The 21,151-nt window shown below is 38.5% G+C and overlaps 2 protein-coding genes across 10 annotated transcripts in view; one reads left to right on the forward strand and one right to left on the reverse strand.

Moving 5' to 3' along the window:
- OGFOD1 (2-oxoglutarate and iron dependent oxygenase domain containing 1) overlaps positions 1 to 10,588 on the forward strand; it is a 33,924-nt gene extending 23,336 nt beyond the window's left edge. The window contains exon 14 of one of the 2 annotated variants that reach the window (XM_057710627.1): positions 10,550 to 10,588. The gene's annotated coding sequence lies outside the window, so the exon portion shown is untranslated. Of the gene's footprint in view, positions 1 to 5; positions 138 to 10,549 lie in introns of those variants that run through there. The other variant, XM_057710626.1, reaches the window with a different exon arrangement.
- Positions 3,273 to 21,151, reverse strand: part of BBS2 (Bardet-Biedl syndrome 2) — a 64,505-nt gene continuing 46,626 nt past the window's right edge. For 7 of the 8 annotated variants that reach the window (XM_057710616.1, XM_057710620.1, XM_057710619.1 and 4 more), the window contains 12 exons: positions 20,031 to 20,135; positions 19,861 to 19,947; positions 16,968 to 17,103; positions 16,593 to 16,732; positions 15,502 to 15,646; positions 15,245 to 15,416; positions 14,409 to 14,538; positions 13,048 to 13,179; positions 12,423 to 12,560; positions 11,636 to 11,748; positions 4,468 to 4,616; positions 3,273 to 3,755 (listed from right to left, as the gene is read on the reverse strand). In XM_057710616.1, coding sequence (XP_057566599.1) covers positions 3,649 to 3,755; positions 4,468 to 4,616; positions 11,636 to 11,748; positions 12,423 to 12,560; positions 13,048 to 13,179; positions 14,409 to 14,538; positions 15,245 to 15,416; positions 15,502 to 15,646; positions 16,593 to 16,732; positions 16,968 to 17,103; positions 19,861 to 19,947; positions 20,031 to 20,135 — 1,554 coding nt within the window. In that variant the 3' untranslated portion in view covers positions 3,273 to 3,648. Of the gene's footprint in view, positions 3,756 to 4,467; positions 4,691 to 11,635; positions 11,749 to 12,422; positions 12,561 to 13,047; positions 13,180 to 14,408; positions 14,539 to 15,244; positions 15,417 to 15,501; positions 15,647 to 16,592; positions 16,733 to 16,967; positions 17,104 to 19,860; positions 19,948 to 20,030; positions 20,136 to 21,151 lie in introns of those variants that run through there. The other variant, XM_057710621.1, reaches the window with a different exon arrangement.

Genomic DNA, 21,151 nt, shown 5'->3' on the forward strand with positions numbered 1-21,151 from the left:
CATAGAATACTGAAGGGGAGGAAAAAAAAATCAACGCTTGGACTGCCTCTCCTAGACCAGCATTTCCTCAACAAATAAGTTTCTGCTGCAATATCTCTTCAGTACCGTTATATACTTACCACTACTACAAATGAATAAGAAAATACAAATCCTGTTAAAGAGTCCCTGATAGAGTGATACCAGAGGCAGGCTCTCTAGCCTGCGTGAACTGGACGTTCCTACAAAAACAGATAATTCCTTCCCTGACTGACATGAAATCAGTCCACAAAGACAGTTTTGAAAACGACTTCGAAATTGCCCATGTGGCTTCATTTCAGGAATAGCAGATTTCTGTACCACACAAATAAAAAGATGACTCACGAACTAGAGTATATAGTGTGGGCAGGGGGCAGATGGGGAAGAGGCAAAAATGCAAAACACCAGGCTGCAATGGGTGTCTTACTGTACTTTAGTGTCAGAGTAAAACAAGATAATTTAGTTTTGTGATCACAGGACTCTGCATTGGCAGATTTGTAACTGCTAATGATAAAATCTGAAATGTTAATAATGTTGAAAATCATTCTTGTAAAGTACTTCTAGGGTTGCATAATAGTTGTTAAGTTCCTAGTTCTTAGATTTCTGAAGCTACTGACAGGCTTACTGAGGACAAACACCTCCATGGAGAGCAGCAGATGCCTTTCTATGCTGAAGGCACTAGCTCAGCACCAAAGGGGAGGACAAAGCTGATTAAGATGCAGCCCCTGCTCTCATTTATATAAACACAGAATGTAACAAGGGTTAGAGAACAGACATGGGAGAGGAAAGGTCTCCCGAGAGAGCATCTGAACTGAGCCTCCATGCAGTATTTGAATAGGCAAACATGGTGGGAAATAATAAAAAAACCATACTCTGTCTAAAATGCTGAATACCTGAATGTAGGGGTGAGAGGGGTGACTTTAAAAGGGATGCTTAAAAAATGACTAAAAAGCTTTCTCCCAGATACCAGAATCCTCAAGGTGAGCTTTTAAATAAAGGCAGTGTTCACTTAAAGCTTCAACAAAATTCAGCAACAAAATAGAGCTTAAGCTGCAGCTTCTAGAAGGCACTCAGATGCTATCAGGATAGAAAAATATGGCAACAAAATAGAGAAGTAGCTGATAACCAAACGGTTTTTCTCCTCCCTAAGCTGAACATGACTTCTAAGAGGATAAAAAGGGTGGTTTAGTGTTTTATGAACATTTTCATCTCATCTAGTCTTTACTCACTTGGGAACAGTATGAAATAGCAGAAAGGGCTATGACTACTTGGTTTCAGACTTCTACACTATGACTTACCAAGCTGTAGGACCCCATAGAAAACATTCTGCCTCTCTGAACTCAGTGATACTAATATCCAGAGGATCAGATTAATGTGAAAATAATCTATTTGTAATCTATAAAATCAGGGCTATAAAGGATACCTTGCTGCAGGGCAACCCCTTCAAGACTTGTCCAAGCATATTTTTAGGTGTAAGAAGGAATTTTGGGGGCTGAAGAACAACAAAATGACCTTTCATGAGGTGACTCTTTTAAGGGTCCCTAAAAATGAATAATGCCATACAATTTAAAACCAGCACCAACCAGAGATTTTAATCTCAGAAGGTGTCAGTTTACCTGCGATATACCACAGGGAGCTCTTCTAGATGCTCTGTGGTGACCTAAATGGGAAGGAAATCCAAAAATGAGGGGATATATGTATACATATAGTTGATTCACTTTGCTGTACAGCAGAAACCAGCACAACATTGTGAAGCAACTATATCCCAATTAAAAAAAAAAAGTATAAATTAGACGATGGCTGCAACAAGAAGACGACCCCACAGTGGGACTTGAGTTTTGCCAGTAGCTCTGTAACTCTGGCAAGTGATTAATCCCTGCACTTCAGTTTCCTCATCCTTGAAGCAGATATAAAAGATTACTACTTTGGAGATTACTGAAGATAATATAATAACTGTAGTCGTCTTTTGAGCTTACAGGTTGAAAATGCAAAAAAAAAAGGTATTACAGGGGCATAGTCTCATAAAAATTAGGACTCCTTAAAACTCACATTTCAGAAATAGAAGAGGTAATCCCAAATGGCCAAACGAAGGAAACTAGTAAAATTAATTCATCACAGAGGAAAGGCCTGTGTTTGCTGTATATTCTCTTTGGGGTTTCATATTGGTCAGTATTCTGATGCAGAGAACAGATTCCTCACTAGACAATTTGAATAAAAGGATTACAGCCTGCCAGATGGCTTACAGAATTATTAAGGTGGTTGCATAAAAACCTATAGGATGCAAATTCCAGAATCTGTTCTCAAGTCTATACTGCAGAACCAGGCTGCCAAAGTAGCTGCTCCTGCCAGGTCAGGAAGCTGCTTGTGAAACCAAGAGGCACGCTTTTATTACGTATGTAAACATCGGACTGCCTCAACCTGAGCCACTAAATCAGCTACCGTTACTGGTTCCAGAACAAGCTCCATTCAGGAAACCCCACGTGCAAAACCAGGAAGCTGCCACTCTAGCTTCAGGGTCTCACATCAGGCCAGCTTTTCTACTATCCAGAATCTATTTCTGCTAAATCAGCAAACCTCAGAGATGGATTCTGGCTCCAGGACCATGCCACTTCTGCTGTAATCCCCACTGGTCAGATCCATGCCCGATACCCCCATTTATCTCAGTTCAAATTTCAAGTCTCCTGTGACTGCACCTGAAATGGAAGCTGAATCCAACCTGGATCACCAGCTGAAAACAAACTGGAGCAATTCCTGTTGTAGCTTCCTGCTCTTCACAGGAAAGAGAAGTCACATTAGAAGAAAACTGGAACAGATGTTCTGAGTCAAACCTCCATAACTGCATTAGACTTCACTCTCACTTCTCCACATTCAGCTCTGAAAATTCCAAACTTTTTTTTGTTATATAGAGAATTATATATCTGGCCCATCTTTGGACCAAAGTCTAGAACATTCCTACTATAAATAAGTTCTCAAGTATATATTCAATAAATTGATGTGAGGTTTTAAAAAAAGATGCACAGGGACTTCCCTGGTGGCACAGTGGTTAAGACTCTGCGCTCCTAATGCAGGGGGCCCACATGCATGCTGCAATTAAGAAGCCCACCAGCCACAACTAAGACCTGATGCAACCAAATAAATAAATATAATTTTTTAAAAGCACACAAATGGAATACTCATATTTTTGTTTTTCTCCACATAATACAAATGGTCTTATGCAATTCTGATATGGTGGTAATTTTACAGTCAGTAAACACAAAGTGCAACACTGTTACATTTTAATGAAAAAGTAATCTAATTACAAATTCAATTACAATTTCAAGAAAAAAGACATTTCTATATATATGGACTTTACATACTTACAGAAAAACTGGACTTTGAGGCCCTAACATTTTCAAAAAAGTATTCATTTCCCTCCATACAAACCTAGTGTTCGGCACAAGTACTACTGAATTTAAAAACAGAAAGTGAATACACTTTTCAGATGCAGTCGCTTTTTCTTTCATTTGTACAACTCACCAAGGTTGTTTTCCCTCTTGGCACCTTGGGTTCACCAGGATGTGATCCAAAGCAAACCAGCCTGGAAGTTTAAGGAAAAACCCTTTCTAGGAACCTGGTTACCTATTCTCTCCTCTCCTATGAAGAAGCTGTCCCCACCCGCATGATCCGGAACAGCGTGTTGATGTTGTTGCTTCGAATTGCGTCCCGACAAGCAGTGATCACCTGGTTCTTTGGTTTTCCAACTGTAAGAGAAGACACATCAAATCCATAGGAGACAAAAGATTATTAAAAGTGAAATTAGGAATCAGAGGCCATCTTTAAAAACAACATAAACCTAGGGTAGAAAAGAGTCACAGGTAGTACAAATTTAACTAATTTATCTTAGCCATTCCCTTAAAAACATACCCTTGTGAGAGACTTTATCACAAACCAAGCTTAAAGACCACCTCACCCAGAAACCAGGAGTCAGTTTTATACAAAAGGATCAAAGCTCATATCCACTTAGCAAAGACTGTAAAAGGAGGTCAAAGCACTGACCCAAAACAGCAGATTCCAGGTGTAAATCTCTGGCTGATATGTCTGCTTCCTTTGGTTTATTCTGTTGTTCTTTTTGTAAATTTTAAGTTGGACACTTGACTCAGTAATTTTCAGTCTTTTTTTTTTCTAACAGGAGTATTTAAGGCTTTCCTCTTGGGTATATGTCACTAGGTTTTTCTTTAGAGGATGCAGCAAGATCTAAGAAAAGAAGCTAAAAGCGTACTTTCCCTCTGAAGTTTGCAGACGAAAGCCAAACAATTCACTGAAATTCAAGTGAATGCTGCCAACCTGAGTGTGAAAGGTATCTTTATAGACACCAGCCCTCATATGAATTCCTGAAGCTACCACCGTCTTCAGTGGTTCTCAAATTTCTCCCAAAATTACAGATGAAATATAGTGCTACAAAAAGAGACTTACCACGTAGACGACCTGCTCTTTGAATCGCTTGATTTACTGCTTTGAGGCTTCCCAATAGTTCTGTGTGATTGTTACAGTGAATTTTATATCCATTGAGCAAGTCTTTATTAAGGTCATAGAGTTCCATATAGCGATTCTTCATTGTTTTCCTGTGTACATCAAGAGGGACTTAACACAACTGTACTGCAACACGGCAGGCTTAAATGAAAAGACCTCCAAACATCTTAGACATCAAGAAAAAGGAACAAATCAGATTTTTAGCTATATTGTCATTAAAACAGGGTAACTGCTAAAGTCTGCTTTGAAAACATTGAGAATTTTCTATCAAATATTGTTTCTTCCAAATAAATGGAAGAAAAGGGCCTTCCTTGGTTATTGATCCATGGTTTGTTTGAATTTAGGAACCAAGAATTATCATGCCCATGATATGAGGGGTGGGGAAAAGTGAGCAAGGTGATAGGCTATTTTCCAAGCTTCAGATTAACACTGACAGTTTCTTATAAAATTAAACATATACTTATTATACAACACAGCAATCACATTATGACACATTTCACTCAAAAGAAAACATGTCTGCACAAAACCTGTACGCAAATGTTTATAGCAGCTTTATTCTCAATTACCTAAGTCTGGAAACAACCCAAATGTCAATTAATTTGTGAACGGATATACAATGTATGGATATCCATACAACAGAATACTATTCAGCAATAAAAAAGAATGAACTTGCAATGATACTGATCAATCTGAAAGGCATTACAGTAAGTGAAAGAAGCCAGACTCAGAAGACGATAGGCAGAAGACCTAGATAGGCATTTCTCCAAAGAAGACATACAGATGGCCAAGAAGCACAAGAAAAGCTGCTCAACATTACTAATTATTAGAGAAAAGCAAATCAAAACTACAATGAGGTATCACCAATTAGAATGGGCATCATCAGAAAATCTACAAACAATAAATGCTGGAGAGGGTGTGGAGAGAAGGGAACCCTCTTGCACTGTTGGTGGGAATGTAAATTGATACAGCCACTATGGAGAACAGTATGGAAGTTCCTTAAAAAACTAAAAATGGAATTACCATATGACCCCACAATCCCACTACTGGGCATATACCCAGAGAAAACCATAATTCAAAAAGACACACACACCCCAGTGTTCATTGCAGCACTATTTACTATAGCCAGATCATGGAAGCAACCTAAATGTCCATCAACAGATGAATGGATAAAGAAGATGTGGTACATATATACAATGGAATATTACTCAGCCGTAAAAAGGAACGAAATTAGGACATTCGTAGAGACATGGATAGACCTAGAGACTGTCATACAGAGTGAAGTAAGTCAGAAAGAGAAAAACAAATACCTTATATTAACACATATATGTGCAACCTAGAAAAATGGTACCGATCAACTGGTTTGCAGGGCAGAAATAGAGACACAGATGTAGAGAACAAACATGGATACCAAGGGGGATAAGCTGGCGGGGGGGGGGGGGGATGAATTGGGAGATTGGGATTGCCATATATACATTACTAATTTTTAAAAAAAGGCTATATATTGTATGATTCTATTTATATGACATTTTGGAAAAGGTAAAACTACAGGAAGAGAAATTAGATCAGTGGCTTCCAGGGACTGGAGGTTAGGAGAGGCACTTGATTCTGGTAGTAGCAACACAACTGTATAAATTTCCCCAAATTTACTGAACTGTAAACCTAAAAAGGGTGAATTTTCTATATGTATATTATAAATTATATATCAACTAACTTGGCTTTAAAAAATAAAAACATCTGATAGTCTCTAAATGAAATATAAATAAATCAAGACAAAAGAAATTTAGAGGTTGCTGTTCACTTCCCTCCAGTTTAGCACAGTCAAATGCCTAAAGCCAGCAGCATCTCTTTGACTTAAAATGAAGGAAAAAAAAAAAAAAGCCAGAGAGGGACAAAAAGAAAAGAGGGGGAAGCCCTAGAGATAAAGTTGGCAAGAAAAAGCAAAAATCTTACATACCTCAGAGAAAACAATTGGAAGAAAATGAACTGGAAAGAGGTAAAACTCTCAATTTACAAATAATACAGTATGCCTCTGGAAAAATGAAACTATAAGATAATTCAGTAAAGTAGTAGACTATAAAATCAACACACAAAAATCAAGTGTTCGTATGTACAAAAAGCCAGTTAGAAGATATGTGGAAGAAAGATCCTATTTACAATTGCAAAAAGAAAATACCGACACCTACCCTTGACAAGCAGTGTCTGATATCTACGTGAACAAAACCATAAAACTCCTGAAACACAATAAACATGCCTTGAACAAAATATAAAGACATACTGCATTCTTAATAAGACTGGACATCATTCTAACAATGTCAGTTCTTCTTAGGTTAATAAATTTAATGTGATCCCAGTAAAACTACCTACTTTTTCCTGGAGCTAAAAAAACTGATGAAGTTTACAGAACAAACAAGCATGGGCAGCCAGGAAAACCATGAAAAAAAAGAGTAAAAGAGGTGCAGGAGGGGCACCTAGCCGTACCAGATATTAAAACATACAAAGCATCTATACAGAAAAAGAACGATCCTGTCAAGTGAAGAGACAAGACAGATGGATAGAGCAATATCGAAAATCCAGAAATAGACCCACTGCATATGGAAATACATTATATTATTATAAAGGCAGCATCTCACATCAGTGGGAAAACAGGCTTTTAAAGTAGTAGTATTGAAACTGTGACAGTCATATAGAAAAAGATAAAACTGAATTTATAACTTAACAATGAATACCAGGATAAACACCAACTGGAACAGATTTAAATGTAAATATACAAAATACTAAAAGAAAGTATAGACGAATTTCTCTACAACTGGGGAGTAAAGAAACTTTTGTACCTAGAACTCAAAATGTAGAAGTACTAAGGAAAAGACTGATCAACTTGACTACATTAAAATTTTTAAAAGCTTTTATATTCAGAACTAAAAATCTAAACAGGCAAGAGAAATAAACAATTTACAGGGAATTCCCTGGTGTTCCAGTGGTTAGGACTCCGAGCTTCCACTGCAATTGGCATGAGTTCCATCCCTGGTTGGGGCACTAAGATCCCGCATGCCGCCTGGTGCAGCCAAAAAAAGAAGAAAAGAAACAATTTGCACACAAAAAGAAATGCAAATAGCCCTTAAAACAATGAAAAGATGCTCAATACTACTCATAATAAAATAAATGAAAATTAAAACTACAATGAGGGGAATTCCCTGGTGGCACAACGGTTAACAATCCACCTGCCAACGCAGGGGACATGGGTTCAATCCCTGGTCCGGAAAGATCCCACATGCCGCAGAGCAGCTAAGCCTGTGCGCCACAGCTATGAGCCCACTCGCCACAACCACTGAAGCCCGCAAGCCTAAAGCCTGTGCTCCGCAAGAGAAGCTAACACACTAAGAAGCCCACGCACCATAATGAAGAGTAGTCCTCGCTCACCACAACTAGAGAAAGCCCACACACAGCAACAGACCCAACGCAGCCAAAAATAGATACATACTTACATAAATTAAAAAATAAAAAACTTTAAAAAATAAAGCTAGAAAAAATAAATAAATAAAACTACGAGACCATTTCTCACCCACTGCATTGGTATGTATCCAAGAGTTTGCCAACATCCTCCACTGGCAAGACTAAGGGAAGCAGGCACTCTCAGTGGAGAATGCAAAATGATATGACACTTATGGAGGGGAATTTGGCAAAATCTTGGAAAATTCTGTATACATTTATCATTTTCCCCAGCAATCTCGTTTTAGAACTTTTCCCCAAAGATATCTGTGTAAAAATATGACAAGATTTATGCAACAAAAGTATTCACTGCAATATAAGAGCAAAAGAGCAACCCAAATGTGGGGCACCGGCTGAATAAACATGCAGAGAATGGAGTACGATGCAGCTGTAAAAAATGAGAAGGTTCTCTGCATACTACCATGCAGTGAGCTCCAAGATATATTTTAACGTGTAAAAAGAAAGATGAAGAGTAACTTGCTATGACTTACCATGAAAGGAGATGTGTGTGTGTATTAAATTTTTGATTGGTTATTTATAGTGAAAGGGAGGAAACAGGATGGAGGTGACAGGAAAGAGAAGTTAGACTTTTCTGCACATGTTTTATAGTCGACTTTGGAACCATATAAAGCTTTTAATAAATATGCAATACAATCAAAACAGAAGGGAAAAAATGTCAATCCCCCAAGATTGATAGCAAAATGAACCAAATGAACCTAACTGTATATCACATTTGTAGTAGGACCAAAAAGAGAGGAACCGTTTCAAATGACTTTAAAATACAGTGATTTGATTAAAAATCTTCCTACTAGAACACACTCTAAAGACACAAAGAACTAGAAAGAAAAAGCCTTACACCATTTCTGGCAATCGTATTGTTGATAGTGATATTGTTATTATCCTTCAACGTTGTGTGCACACCGTAAGATAAAGCCAACAGTTATGTTGACAGTGGTTACAGACATGATTTTTAATGCGAGAGAGAAGAGATACAGTGTTAACATCAAAATTAAGTCTGTATTCATAAATTTAAAGTGGAAACAATATGAATTCATGATATATTTTTCACATTGAAAAAAATATAATTTCCTAGCTTTAACTATTGAAAAGGTCTCGAATAAATAACCAACCCACTAGCAATGAGCATCTCTGATGCTCAAACTATGATCTCCATTTCCCACTAAAAAGGACCAGAATTGAAGAAATAGCTGAGTCCAGATTCAGAAGAGGATATATACCAGATAAGCTTAAAACATGTTGTACAAGAAAACAAACTAACAAAACTAATGGGTCTGTCCGAAGGTACTGATAACACTAGCCAACCTGAAAAGGCTTCCGCTGGCCAAAGACAGGACAACTGAGCCATCATAAAGAATAAGTGAAATGGACTGAAGCACATTAAATACGTTAATAAGGATTTTAAACATCTCATTGCTCAACTTGGAGACGCTAGGTAAACAACTTGTTATTTTAAAGCTGATAAATAAATAGCGTGTCTTTCCAGTACAAACTGTACCTCAGGGAACCAAATAATTCCTTAATTTATGAGGGAATGTTACTCTTTATAGAAGTATTTCAGCTGATTTATGAAGAAGAAATAACAGAATTAAAATACCACTATTCTGCAAGCCTCAAAAGAAATAACTGATCTCAGCAATGATCACCAACAGCTGATAACATAAAGAGACAACCAGACGTTACATGCATCCTCACGAAAGTATATAACACCACTTATGAAGTATTCTCGCCAAAAAAGTGAACCTGAATCTGATCAATCCTCTATATATAACTACCATTTTCACAGAAATGCAGGAGACAGAACAATAATACTAAACATAACCAGAGGATACAATTAACAAAATTCAAAATGGGAAACTACAGGAGAAGGAGAGAGGAGAAAAAGTGAGCAAGCAAATATATGGATTATGGTTGATTATAAATCAACCAAATTCAATGCATGGTCTTTGGTCTTTGAATCTGGATTTGAACAAAACAAAATACACACAAACACACACACACAACTGAGACAACTGGGGAAATTTTAAACACTGACTAATATTTTAAGATATTAAGGGGCTTCCTAGGTGGCGCAGTGGTTGAGAACCTGCCTGCCAATGCAGGGGACATGGGTTCCATCCCTGCTCCAGGAGGATGCCACATGCCATGGAGCAACTAAGCCCGTGCACCACAACTATTGAGCCCATTTGCTGCAACTACTGAAGCCCACACGCCTGGAGCCTGTGCTCCACAACAAGAGGGGCCACGGCAATGAGGAGCTGGAGCACCACAACAAAGAGTAGCCCCCACTCGCAGCAACTAAAAGAAAGCCCTCGCACAGTAAAAAAGACCCAACACAGCCAGTAAAATAAATAAATAAATTTATAAAAAAATATATATATCAAGAAATTATTTTACATTTTTCTAAGTGTGATGATGGTACTGTGGTTACTGTTATAAGGCTCACTGTATAAGCCTCACTGTCTGAAATATTTGTGGCTAAAACTGTATGATGTCTGGAATTTGCTTCAAAATAACACAGGACCTAGAAGAGGAAGAAGGTGAATGTGGAGATGAAACAAGACCAGCCCTTAGTTGATGACTACTGAAGTTAAGTGGCTGGTATATAGGAAATCATTATATAATTCAATCCACTTTTGTATGTGTTTGAAATTTTCAACAATGTAATTATTTCAGAAATCACTTACTTCTGAGCAAGGCCATTTTTAACTATTTACTAATGATTCAGGCCTTTCAGGAAAAAAGCAGCAGCACCTTAGGCAAACTCTTGCCTCTAAAATGCACATATAAACTTCATCTATCACGGTTAACTATTTTACTGAATCCACCTCAGTACATTTTATTGCCAAGATAAATTCTGCATCTTAGCAAGAAGCTAAGACCTGCACAAATTTGTTTTTAACTTTTTATTCTAAAATATAATACATATTCAGAAAAACTCACAGAACAAATGCTTGTTAACTAGGTCAAGAAACAGAGGACATTGCCAGCATCCCAGAAGCTTCCCAATGTGTTCTTTCTGAACAGAGTCCCTCCTCCCCAGAAGAAAATACTATCTTACATGGTAATCTCTTCCCTGCATTTCCTTATATTTTTATCACCTATGTATGTATGCTTCCCAAACTATATAGTTTAGTTTTGTCTGTTTCCAAACTATACAAATGGAAGTGTTTTGTACATATTATTTTGAGTCTTACACGTTTTAATCTCCATTATTTTGTAAGACTTCTCCGTGTTGCTACATGTCATTCAGATACATGCATTCTCACTGCATGTAGTATTCCACTGTATAGATATATCATAATTTATCAATTATACTGTTGATGCTAGTTTGGACTGTTTTCACCTTGGGATTCGTATGAACAACACCTTTCTGAACATTCTTTTACTAATATCCTGGTTTATATGCACAAGTTCCTCAAGATTATAAACTCGGAGAATTGCCAGGTCATAAGGCACACACATTTTCAACTTTACTGATGACGCCAAGTTATTTTCCAAAGTCTCTGTACCAATTTACACTCCTACTGGTAGCATCTGAGAGGTGTTACTCCATACTGCTGACACGTTCAACCATGCACCTGTCCCGGCCATGCTAAATACTCACATGTCCCTCATCAGACGAGCATCCTCAGCTCGGACCAGCAAACTTCGGATCAGGTTAGAATTATCAGCCATGTCAGCGCTGAGCTTCTGATGCACTGAGTGATATTCATCCACCTGGAGCCCATGAACACCCAGGAATTAAAAAGGCCTCACAAACTTCTCGAAAACTAGATAAACTGAGAAGACGCTATGTATTGTGTATACTAAGGCCCTTTCTTTTCTGCCCTTCACTTGTCCCATCTTAACTATCTCCTTGTTTCATCTCCTCCTCAATGAAATACTCAGTCTATGCTGCCTCCAACACTCAAAATGACATTCTATGTGAATCCTTCCCATGTCTCAGCATCGTGAGCCCAAGCAACACAAGTACTAACATTTCAGAGATTTGGGGTAGGGATGCTGTTATAAGTGGGGATCAATCACAATCCTTGTTTTTCTCTTTCTTTCAATTTTGGGTTCTTAGAAAGCACTAAACCAAAAAGCAAAGCAGATACAACAGGTAAGATGAAAGGTTAGCAAAGGAAAATGTTAAGATATATTTTTTTAAGGTATCCCTCCAAACCAAACACAGAAAGCAGGGTGGTCAAGAGCTAACCCCTCACTTTTATAAAAGAAAGCCTTTAACTCATGAACTCTCCAATACTAGCTTTTTATTTTAATAATTTTCAAAAGTTCTTTAAAATATGACTATCATGTAACATATGTACATTTGTAGAATCATTATGAGAAACATTTCAAACATTATAAGACCACCATGTTCTCATAATGCATCCGCTGGGTGCCCTCACCTTAACTAGCACCTTTCGTAATTCTTCAAAGTAGACAGGGAAATCGGCTTCTACCTGAAGGTCTTCAATAGCAAAAAATGATGCCATCGACTGGATGATATCACCAGCCAAATCAATATCATCAGTATTTATAGCGATCTATCCAGAGGAAAAAAGACAAGTTTAGCATCCTCGGATATTAGAGATGAACTTAGCTGAAACACTACCTGCACTTCCCCATATTCAACACATTTATTGAACATAAATTTATATGTGGTGACAAATAAAAATAAGGTCTAGCCCTCAAGGAAATTACAAACCACATTATTAGCACCAGGCCAAAAAAACAAAAAAATGAATGCTCCTACCTTGTAAACAGAATAACAAAATCACTCAAACAGTGAAAATGTTTTGTTCTCTTCTGTATTCCTAAACCATCCCAAATTAGGCAAGGAATGGGTGAAAGAAAGCGGGGAGAGAGGCAGAAAACCGCTGTTTCAGATTATACACCCGTATCAGAGATAATACTAACAGACTAGGTTGAAACCCATGGTGTTACGACCTTGAGACTGGTGTCACCTGCATCATTTTACACTGAACATTAAACATTACATGAGAAATCTGTGCCCATGACAGTAACAGTTACCTCTCCACTAGGTTTTATTTTTATATACAGCTGGCCACCATTCCGTAAGGATGTGAAACACACTTGAAATGGAGCGTTCTGAATATTAGTGTCCTCTGGTAACAGAAAGTTCTGGTTGAGCCACATACCAACCTTAAAGATGAAGAGGATGAAGTGAATTTCCATTTTTAAAGCACAGTCATTATTAAGAGTTATCCTGCTTTCTAGTTTTACTACTCGGAAAACAAAACAACAACAAACAAAACCAAAGAATTATACTTCACCTCCACCAAGAAAACACTATTCACACTCCTTTCTCCCACCTCATACATGTTCTTAAGTAACATTCATAATTATGTCTGGTCCCACAGCATGCGTTTTCTACTAAGACATAATCTTATATGCAACGTAGGAAAGATTCAGGCATGATGCTAATTCTGTGTACATGATAGCTCTTCTGTGGCTACATCCTGCTTAAAATCATTCCATTCCATTCTTTATAAAATTCAAATGAAGTTTCGCACGTACGCCACCGCACAAAGAGAGATACACCCACACTATAACAATAAATTTTAATACAAATAACAATAATACTTCACAGTGGTTTGCAACACAGGTTCCATGTAAGATCCACCTGTGAGGGCTTTTGGAAGGGGCGCCCTGTAGAGTTTCAAGTGTTCACAGGACAGGAAGGAGCCTGAGAATCTACATGATTAAAAAGCCTCACTGAGAATTCTGACGTCCAGCCAAGGTTAAAATCCACAGGTATTAGTCCTTTAAACTTTACAGAATGCGGTCACACCAATTATGTAATCCTCAGGGGCCCCCTTGTGAGGTTAAGACTATCCTCACTTACAGATAAGAAAACTGGGGCTCAGACTGGCGAGGTGAATTCTGTAAGATCACTAAGATTTAATTAGTTAAGGCACTTGAATCCCCAAAATGTTCCCATTTCCAAGTCCCCACTCTCTTTCCATTCTGATGCATGCTCCTCTTGAAACACTATATCAGGACAGACACACTAAGACTATAAGAAAGAGAGGAATTAGAAACGGGAAGAATTCACCTGTGACTAATTGCTTAGGTAAGTAACTGAATAAATGATTCCAAATAAGTATTTTGAATTGATTATCCAAAATAAGTATTTTTGAATTGATTATCCAAGATCAATATTTTTGAATAGTCTTTCAAAATAGGAGAAGATATTTTAGCAATATTTTTGGTACAGGTTATAAACAATCAAACTCCAAGCTACGTATCTCTTTCATGTCATACTGACTGCTACCAAATAACACATTCGTGTCATTTCCCCCTTTTTACGAAAAAACATCCAAAGGAGTCTAAGGTGCAAATGTGTTGAAAGAGAAAAGCCAGATACTCACCCTCTGTGGCCATTCTGCAATGATAAAGTTGACGTAACTGAGCGGCTCACTGGCAGAGTCCGGGCTGGTCAGTGCGTACATGCAGAACCTAGGCAGCTGTCTTGTCAACTCAAACACGTGAAACTGGGTGCTGGCCAACGGAACACAAGAGAACTGTTTGTGTAAAATTTATTTCAGATGCAAAGGCCCAGAAAATAAATGCAAAGTCACTACCAGGTCATCAAGCTGATATTTAACAGTTTCACTAAAGAAATGCCCCCGCCCCCCCCCCAAAAAGTGACGGTTAAAGTTCCACAGTAATGGGGTTTGGGATTTAGAGATATCATGAGTCTGTGTATTTAGCTGGTTGGCCAAAAAGTTCATTGCGTAAGATGGTACAGACAACCCTGAATGAACTTTTTGGCCAACCCAATACATGCCGACACCAAGGGTTTAAGATACTCTAAAAGGAAGGTGAAAAGGTCTTTTTCTTCCACAAATCTAGTGGTTTTCTTTTCTAGCTGGGGTTACATATGACTCTCATGTAAAGGTGTAACCTAACCCTTGTAGTCCTAGTGGTCAAAACTCAATCTTCCATTAAATGTAATTTTGGAACTTTTGTGAATATGAGATCATCTGACTATACCCAGAAATAATCAGCTTAAACTTATACACTCATTTTTTTTTTTGAAAGATTTCAAATTAGAGAAATAAGAGGTCATGAGAAATTTTGCCTGAGTGGTTAGAACCACGAAACAGCTTCTCCAGCCACGGAGGATCCATGGCATGATGGGAAATCCACACGTTTTGCTCTCTAAGTGCTCTCTGGAAATGAACTTTGACTTGTGAAGGGTCACCTGCTTCTGTAGCCCACGAAGGTTTTCAAGTGCAGATCCACAGGGACATCTTTGGGAGGCGTAATTGGGATGCGGATGGAGCTGGAAAGGTTGTGAATGCTGGGATGCACCACGTGGCTTTCACCTAGAAAAATTCCCTCTGCAAAAATCAACACTGCTCGGATGATGGTGTCTGCAGGGAAGAAAAGACAGCCGTCTAAGAACCACTCCAAGACAGCACAGGTGCCAACACATGCCAGCTATAAGTAACAACTTACCGTTAGAAGTGGAAATGCACAACTCTGCATGGGCAGCCTGTATGTCGCTCCCCAGATTGACGGAGAGGGCAGTGTGGAGCTTGGTGTTGGCTGGGATGATGCCCCGATGCCCATCAGCCTCATTCAGTGGACTGCTCAACTCAGCCTGCAAAACACCCCACCCACTTCCAACTCGGTCACCAGAACAGTGAACTAATGTCAATTTTAAATAACACAGCTGTTTAGCTTTGAAGACAGATCCCCCATCATCTTATTCACCCGACTCTTTAGACTTCAGAGGACTCACCTCCCTAGTGCTCTCACTCTAACTTGGCTTTTTCCTAAAGGAGGATACACTCATCCCTTCCTGTGGTTAGGGTCTACTGTCCCCCAGCATGCCTTTCATATTTTTCTGTATTTTTTTAATAACTAAAGAAATTCACTTAGTATAGCAAATTCATATATAGTTATGCATAATGGGACAAATTAAAATCCTACTCCCCAGCTCATCCTCCAGCCAGTTTGGTACATACACGTACACACACACACACACACACACACAGACACACACACACACACACACACACACCCCCACCCACCCACCCACCCCCACCCACCCACCCACCCATGCAGAGTTTCTGCAGTTGGCAATTTTGATGTTGTTGCTGAAAAAGATAAAAGAAAAAGATACAAGACACTCTATACATATTGTTCTTGCTTCCTTTCACTCAATAATACCACAAATACCCTTCCGTATCAGTCCATGTGTATATACTTCATTCTTTTGAGCTGCTTAATATTTCCCAGCCCACACTCCCTACAATGGATCAAAAGTTAACTTGCTTCCAACTGTTCCCTGCTACAGATACTGCTGCAATAAATGCTTCTGAACACTCATGCAAATATTTCTGTAGTTTAGCTGCCCAGCAGTGGAATTTCTAGGTTAAAGGATACATGCCCTCTTCATTCTGACCATGCCATCTGCACTTCCACCAGCAGGGAAGGGGAGCCCACACCGTGGCAGATGCTGAAACTCTCCTTTCACAACTGCCAATCCTCCTGGTCTTTCTCAGCTTCTCAGACCCCCATGTGCCCTTCGCATTAGAACCTACCTTGGCATTGTCCTCATAGTTACGGAGCTCCAGCAACAGGTTCTGTTTTTTCTGACTCAGCTCTCGGATCAGGTCCTGCTCTACACTGGTGTCCATGAGGTTGCCTCTCATCTCAGCTGTGCCCGGCAGGTAGCCCCGGACTGACAAGAGGAAATAACACTCACCAGACTGAGGGATAAGCCCAGGTACAGCCAGGTCTACTTTTAAGTCATCAACTACCTGGTCTTAAAACCTAAGTTCTCATTTCCCCAACTTAGGTGAATTATTAGGATGAAAGGATATCAACACAAACACTTTATGGTGGAATTTCCCAGTATTCTGACCCAATCAAATTGAAAATCTGACTTTTCAAGGGTTTTTCCTATCTTGATTTACTTTCCCCATCCACTGAGCAGCAGATTAACTGTATGTGGCCATCCATCCGGTAATCTCCCTCTACCACACCAGCGATTGCAGAAGAAAAGTTGTCCTTAAAGATGACCTCCCCAGTTCTGTCACTTCGAGCATCAACCTAAAAATAGAACAAGAACTTGATAAATGGCTTATGTTACAGTTTTTTAAAAATAACACAAAATTTTAAAGTTGAATCAGCTTTAAAATCAGCTTTAGTCTAGAAGTTTTCAAGAGTACTCCATGGGGCCCTGTGGCTTCTCAGGACGCACCTATAACCATCGGGGCCAAAGAGCCACAATCAGCTCTGTTTTCATTTTCTTATTAAGTAAAAGCTGCTTTACATATGGGCCTGCACATAGTATTTCATATGAGAAGTGGGTTGGCTGAGAGGAAGTACACTTAGAATATATAGAGGGCTTCCCTGGTGGCGCAGTGGTTAAGAATCCGCCTGCCAATGCAGGGGACACAGGTTCGAGCCCTGGTCTGGGAAGATTCCACATGCCGCGGAGCAACTACTGAGCCCACATGCCACAACTACTGAAGCCCACGTGTCTAGAGGCTGTGCTCCGCAACAAGAGAAAGCCCGAGCAGCAGCAACAAAGACCCAATGCAGCCAATAAATACATTAAAAAAAAAAAAAAAGAATATAGAGAACAGTGCAAAAGTCCTGCCAGGATTGAATTCCAGCTTTGCCACTTACTACCTGTGGAATCTTACTACCTAGGGGGATCCTAACCATTCTGCACTTGGCCTCCTCATCTGCAGATCAATAACAAGAACGTGAGGAACATAACACTGTCTACACCTCAGGGCCGTAATGAGGCCTAAAGGAGTTAACGTGTGTTAAGCACTTAGAACAGGGCCTGGCACATACAGGTACACAAGACATGTTAGCTCTCTACACAAATTTTATCTTTAATTACACATGTAAATGTATAAACTATAGTTATAAAGTTTGAAAAATGCCAAGCTCGCCCAGTCTTCCACCGTATAACCTTTTGTAATAGCCCTGTTTAAGAGTCCCTCTTCCACGTGAACTACTGAGATACCTCAGAGAGCCCTTCAATCCTCCAGGTCTCCTCTTCCCACGGGAGGCAAATAAATAACCGACCCATCAGAAACAAATGCATCTCAAAACAATGAAGGATAACCACTTAAAATGATGATTCTGTTTTAAGCCAGAGCACGTGCATTATCAGTAAAAGGCGAGCTACAGAAAATCTAATAGAGCAAGCATCTCAGTAACCACTATTTTTGTCTTTTCTGGGCAAAACTTTGCAATGAAAAAATACACTAATTTAGGTCATAGCTTGCTACTAGCTCCTACCCCCTGTCTGAAGAATACCATGCTCTTAATAACAACATCAGGTAAGCCTGGAAATTATGGATGCTAAAGCCTGTGAAGTAATGAACAGCCTATATCAACCAAAGCTCTCTGCACATTAACAGAACCCTCAAACTCAGACTGAACTGAACCTGCTTTTTTCTAACTATTCCATGGCCTTCAGCACTGCATTTCTACAATATCTAGCAAACAAGACAGTTCATTTACTAACTAAGAAACAGGGCTATGAATTTATATTTCTGTGGATTTTCTATTCTTTTGCTTTATCCAACATAAAGGTTTTGCCTCGGAAGAGATGACCCTCCAACTCAACAAATGACCTACTAAAGAAAAAGTTAGCTGGCTAGTCACATTTAATTTACTAATTCTGCACCTATATTCGCCTGTTGGATCTATATATTTTCCTTTTAATGGTATTTCTGTTAAGTACAGATATCAATTTTTCTACTTATATAATGAACTGTATAGTCTTCCTATCTTTTTTATGCCCTGTAACAGATTATATAATAGAAATTTCTTAAAACGTTGGAAGCATTTAACTAGAAAAACATCCAGCTCCACAGTCAGGTCTGAAGGTAACTCCTGATAACTTCTTTAAGTCAAGTAGTTTCTAATTCTCGGATCAAACATAATAATTTATATTCTTCCAGAATAGAGTCCCCTTTCATGGATTTTCAAGTTTCTTAATAAGCAACTACATGGTCTTCCTTTATAGTTTCTAACACCCATTACCAAAGACAAAACCAAGTGGAGAAGAAGGAACCAACATGACAGCTTTTTAGAATCTCTTCTTCACATAACAACAAAGGAAGGTTACAAGGCACCAGCCAAAAGTAAAGAAAAATCAAAGAAGAAAAGATAGAATTAGCTGATCTCCTTCCGGCAATCAGCACTGACAGCTGAAAGAGCCAGGGCAAATGGTATCCACGGAGATCTGGCAGCTACTTAGGCTGTTTCTAACAAGACAATCCTGACTCGCCAAAAGACTGCAGAAAATTTTGATTTGAAGTTAAAAAAGGAAAGAAGCAAAAAAACCTCTATTTTGAAGTTCTAGCTGGGAAAACAATATGATGACATAATTCTTCACATTAATTCTAAGTCTCTAGTCAGACCTGAAGATTTCCGAGAAAAGAGCCACACAAACAGTTCACTATTAGCTTACTAAAGATCCTTTTTTTTACTTGCCTATGCCTAGGATCAACCTGACTAAATCGATGCTCATTCCTTCAAGGAAGAGATTTAGAAAGAACCTTCCTGGAGATTCTTATAAGACGGAAAGGACACTCGCCCCCTCTGCAGTGTTGGTGACTAGAGCAGGAAGGACGCTTATAAGACGGAAAGGACACTCGCCCCCTCTGCAGTGTTGGTGACTAGAGCAGGAAGGAAAAACATGGGAAGATTATGAAGTTAAACTTCAAAGCACAGCCAAGGAACTCAAGTTTATATTCTCTGTTACTGTACTGAGTCATACAGCCAATATATCTCAATTATTACTTTGAATCATACTTGAACTCTACTACTTAAACTTACCTTCCCATTGGACCAACCGGTTATCAGTTCACACACTCCATCAGAATTAAGGTCAAAAGCGTGAATGCTCATGGCATGATTTTTGGACTGAAAAGGAATTTCAATAATTAGTACCTAAATCTCTCAATAAGTATAAAATCGCTGGATCTCAGAGGCTGAATCATACTAACTTTAATTCTCCAGTATCGGGCTGTTTTGTCATAAACTCCAACTGTGCCATTGGAAAGGGCATAACCAAACCGACTGCCATACATGGGGCAAAGAGAGGTGATTACCTGCAAAAAATGATGAGAAAGACACAGTTCACTAAGGCTCAATTTAGTACAAAGTGTGGCTTTATAAAACTGGATGCCTTGCTATAAGTATGTTAAAATTAGACTTAAATGCACTTCCAACCCATTAGTGGAGAATGCATTCCTCTTCTCTATGATCCGTGTCATCTATTTCAGAGTTGGATAATCAGAATTAAATACACTCACAAAGTTTACTGTTTTGGATTGAGCATATGTATCAAGTTTCAACAAATTATTACTTTTTAAATAATAAAAATGAGGAATTAAGGAGGGAATAAGCTGCATACACAAGATCTGGAATATGTACAGATGTTACACATACTACCTCAAAATGTTTTAATGATTATCCCAGTTTCCTTAACTTACAATATATTACAGCCTAAATTTTAAAAGGACTTGTAAAATCCACAATATCTTTTAAGTGTACACTTTTCTATGACATAATTTATTGTTTGCCAGAGATGACATTTTTTAGAAAACATAATCCTTTGAAAAGCAAAAACCCAGCACATGGATTTGTGTATATTTAACAATATACATAATGCATATATTATAATGAAATATTTATAGAACTATTAGAGGATTTAACATACTTAAGAGGATAAAATTTGAGATACTGAAAAAAATTATCCTTAAAAGTTAAAACCAAAGTTTAATGATATCTATGATCCTGCAGATCTACTTTCTAATTCTGACACTAACATAAGAGATATTAAGAAATAAACTGTATAAAGCAGAGAATAGTTATGTAATTTCTTCTACACCTACAGCTTTCCTAAAAACCACCCACTTCACTTAACTGAATACAAAGTGCTGCGTGGGACTCCAGAATTATTTAGCTCAGGCATTCTTTTGGCAGTACAGTTCAACTGCCAAATACATTATAACTTTGCCAATGTGCGAAAAGACATGTGAACTAGCAGCAAACTCATACCAAGAGGACAGGAAAACAGCCCTGAAATGAACAATCTCATGAAGTCCGCATTTTCGTAAATTTA

This window comes from Hippopotamus amphibius, chromosome 16 (genome assembly GCF_030028045.1).
Source record: "Hippopotamus amphibius kiboko isolate mHipAmp2 chromosome 16, mHipAmp2.hap2, whole genome shotgun sequence".
Taxonomy (NCBI): domain Eukaryota; kingdom Metazoa; phylum Chordata; class Mammalia; order Artiodactyla; family Hippopotamidae; genus Hippopotamus; species Hippopotamus amphibius.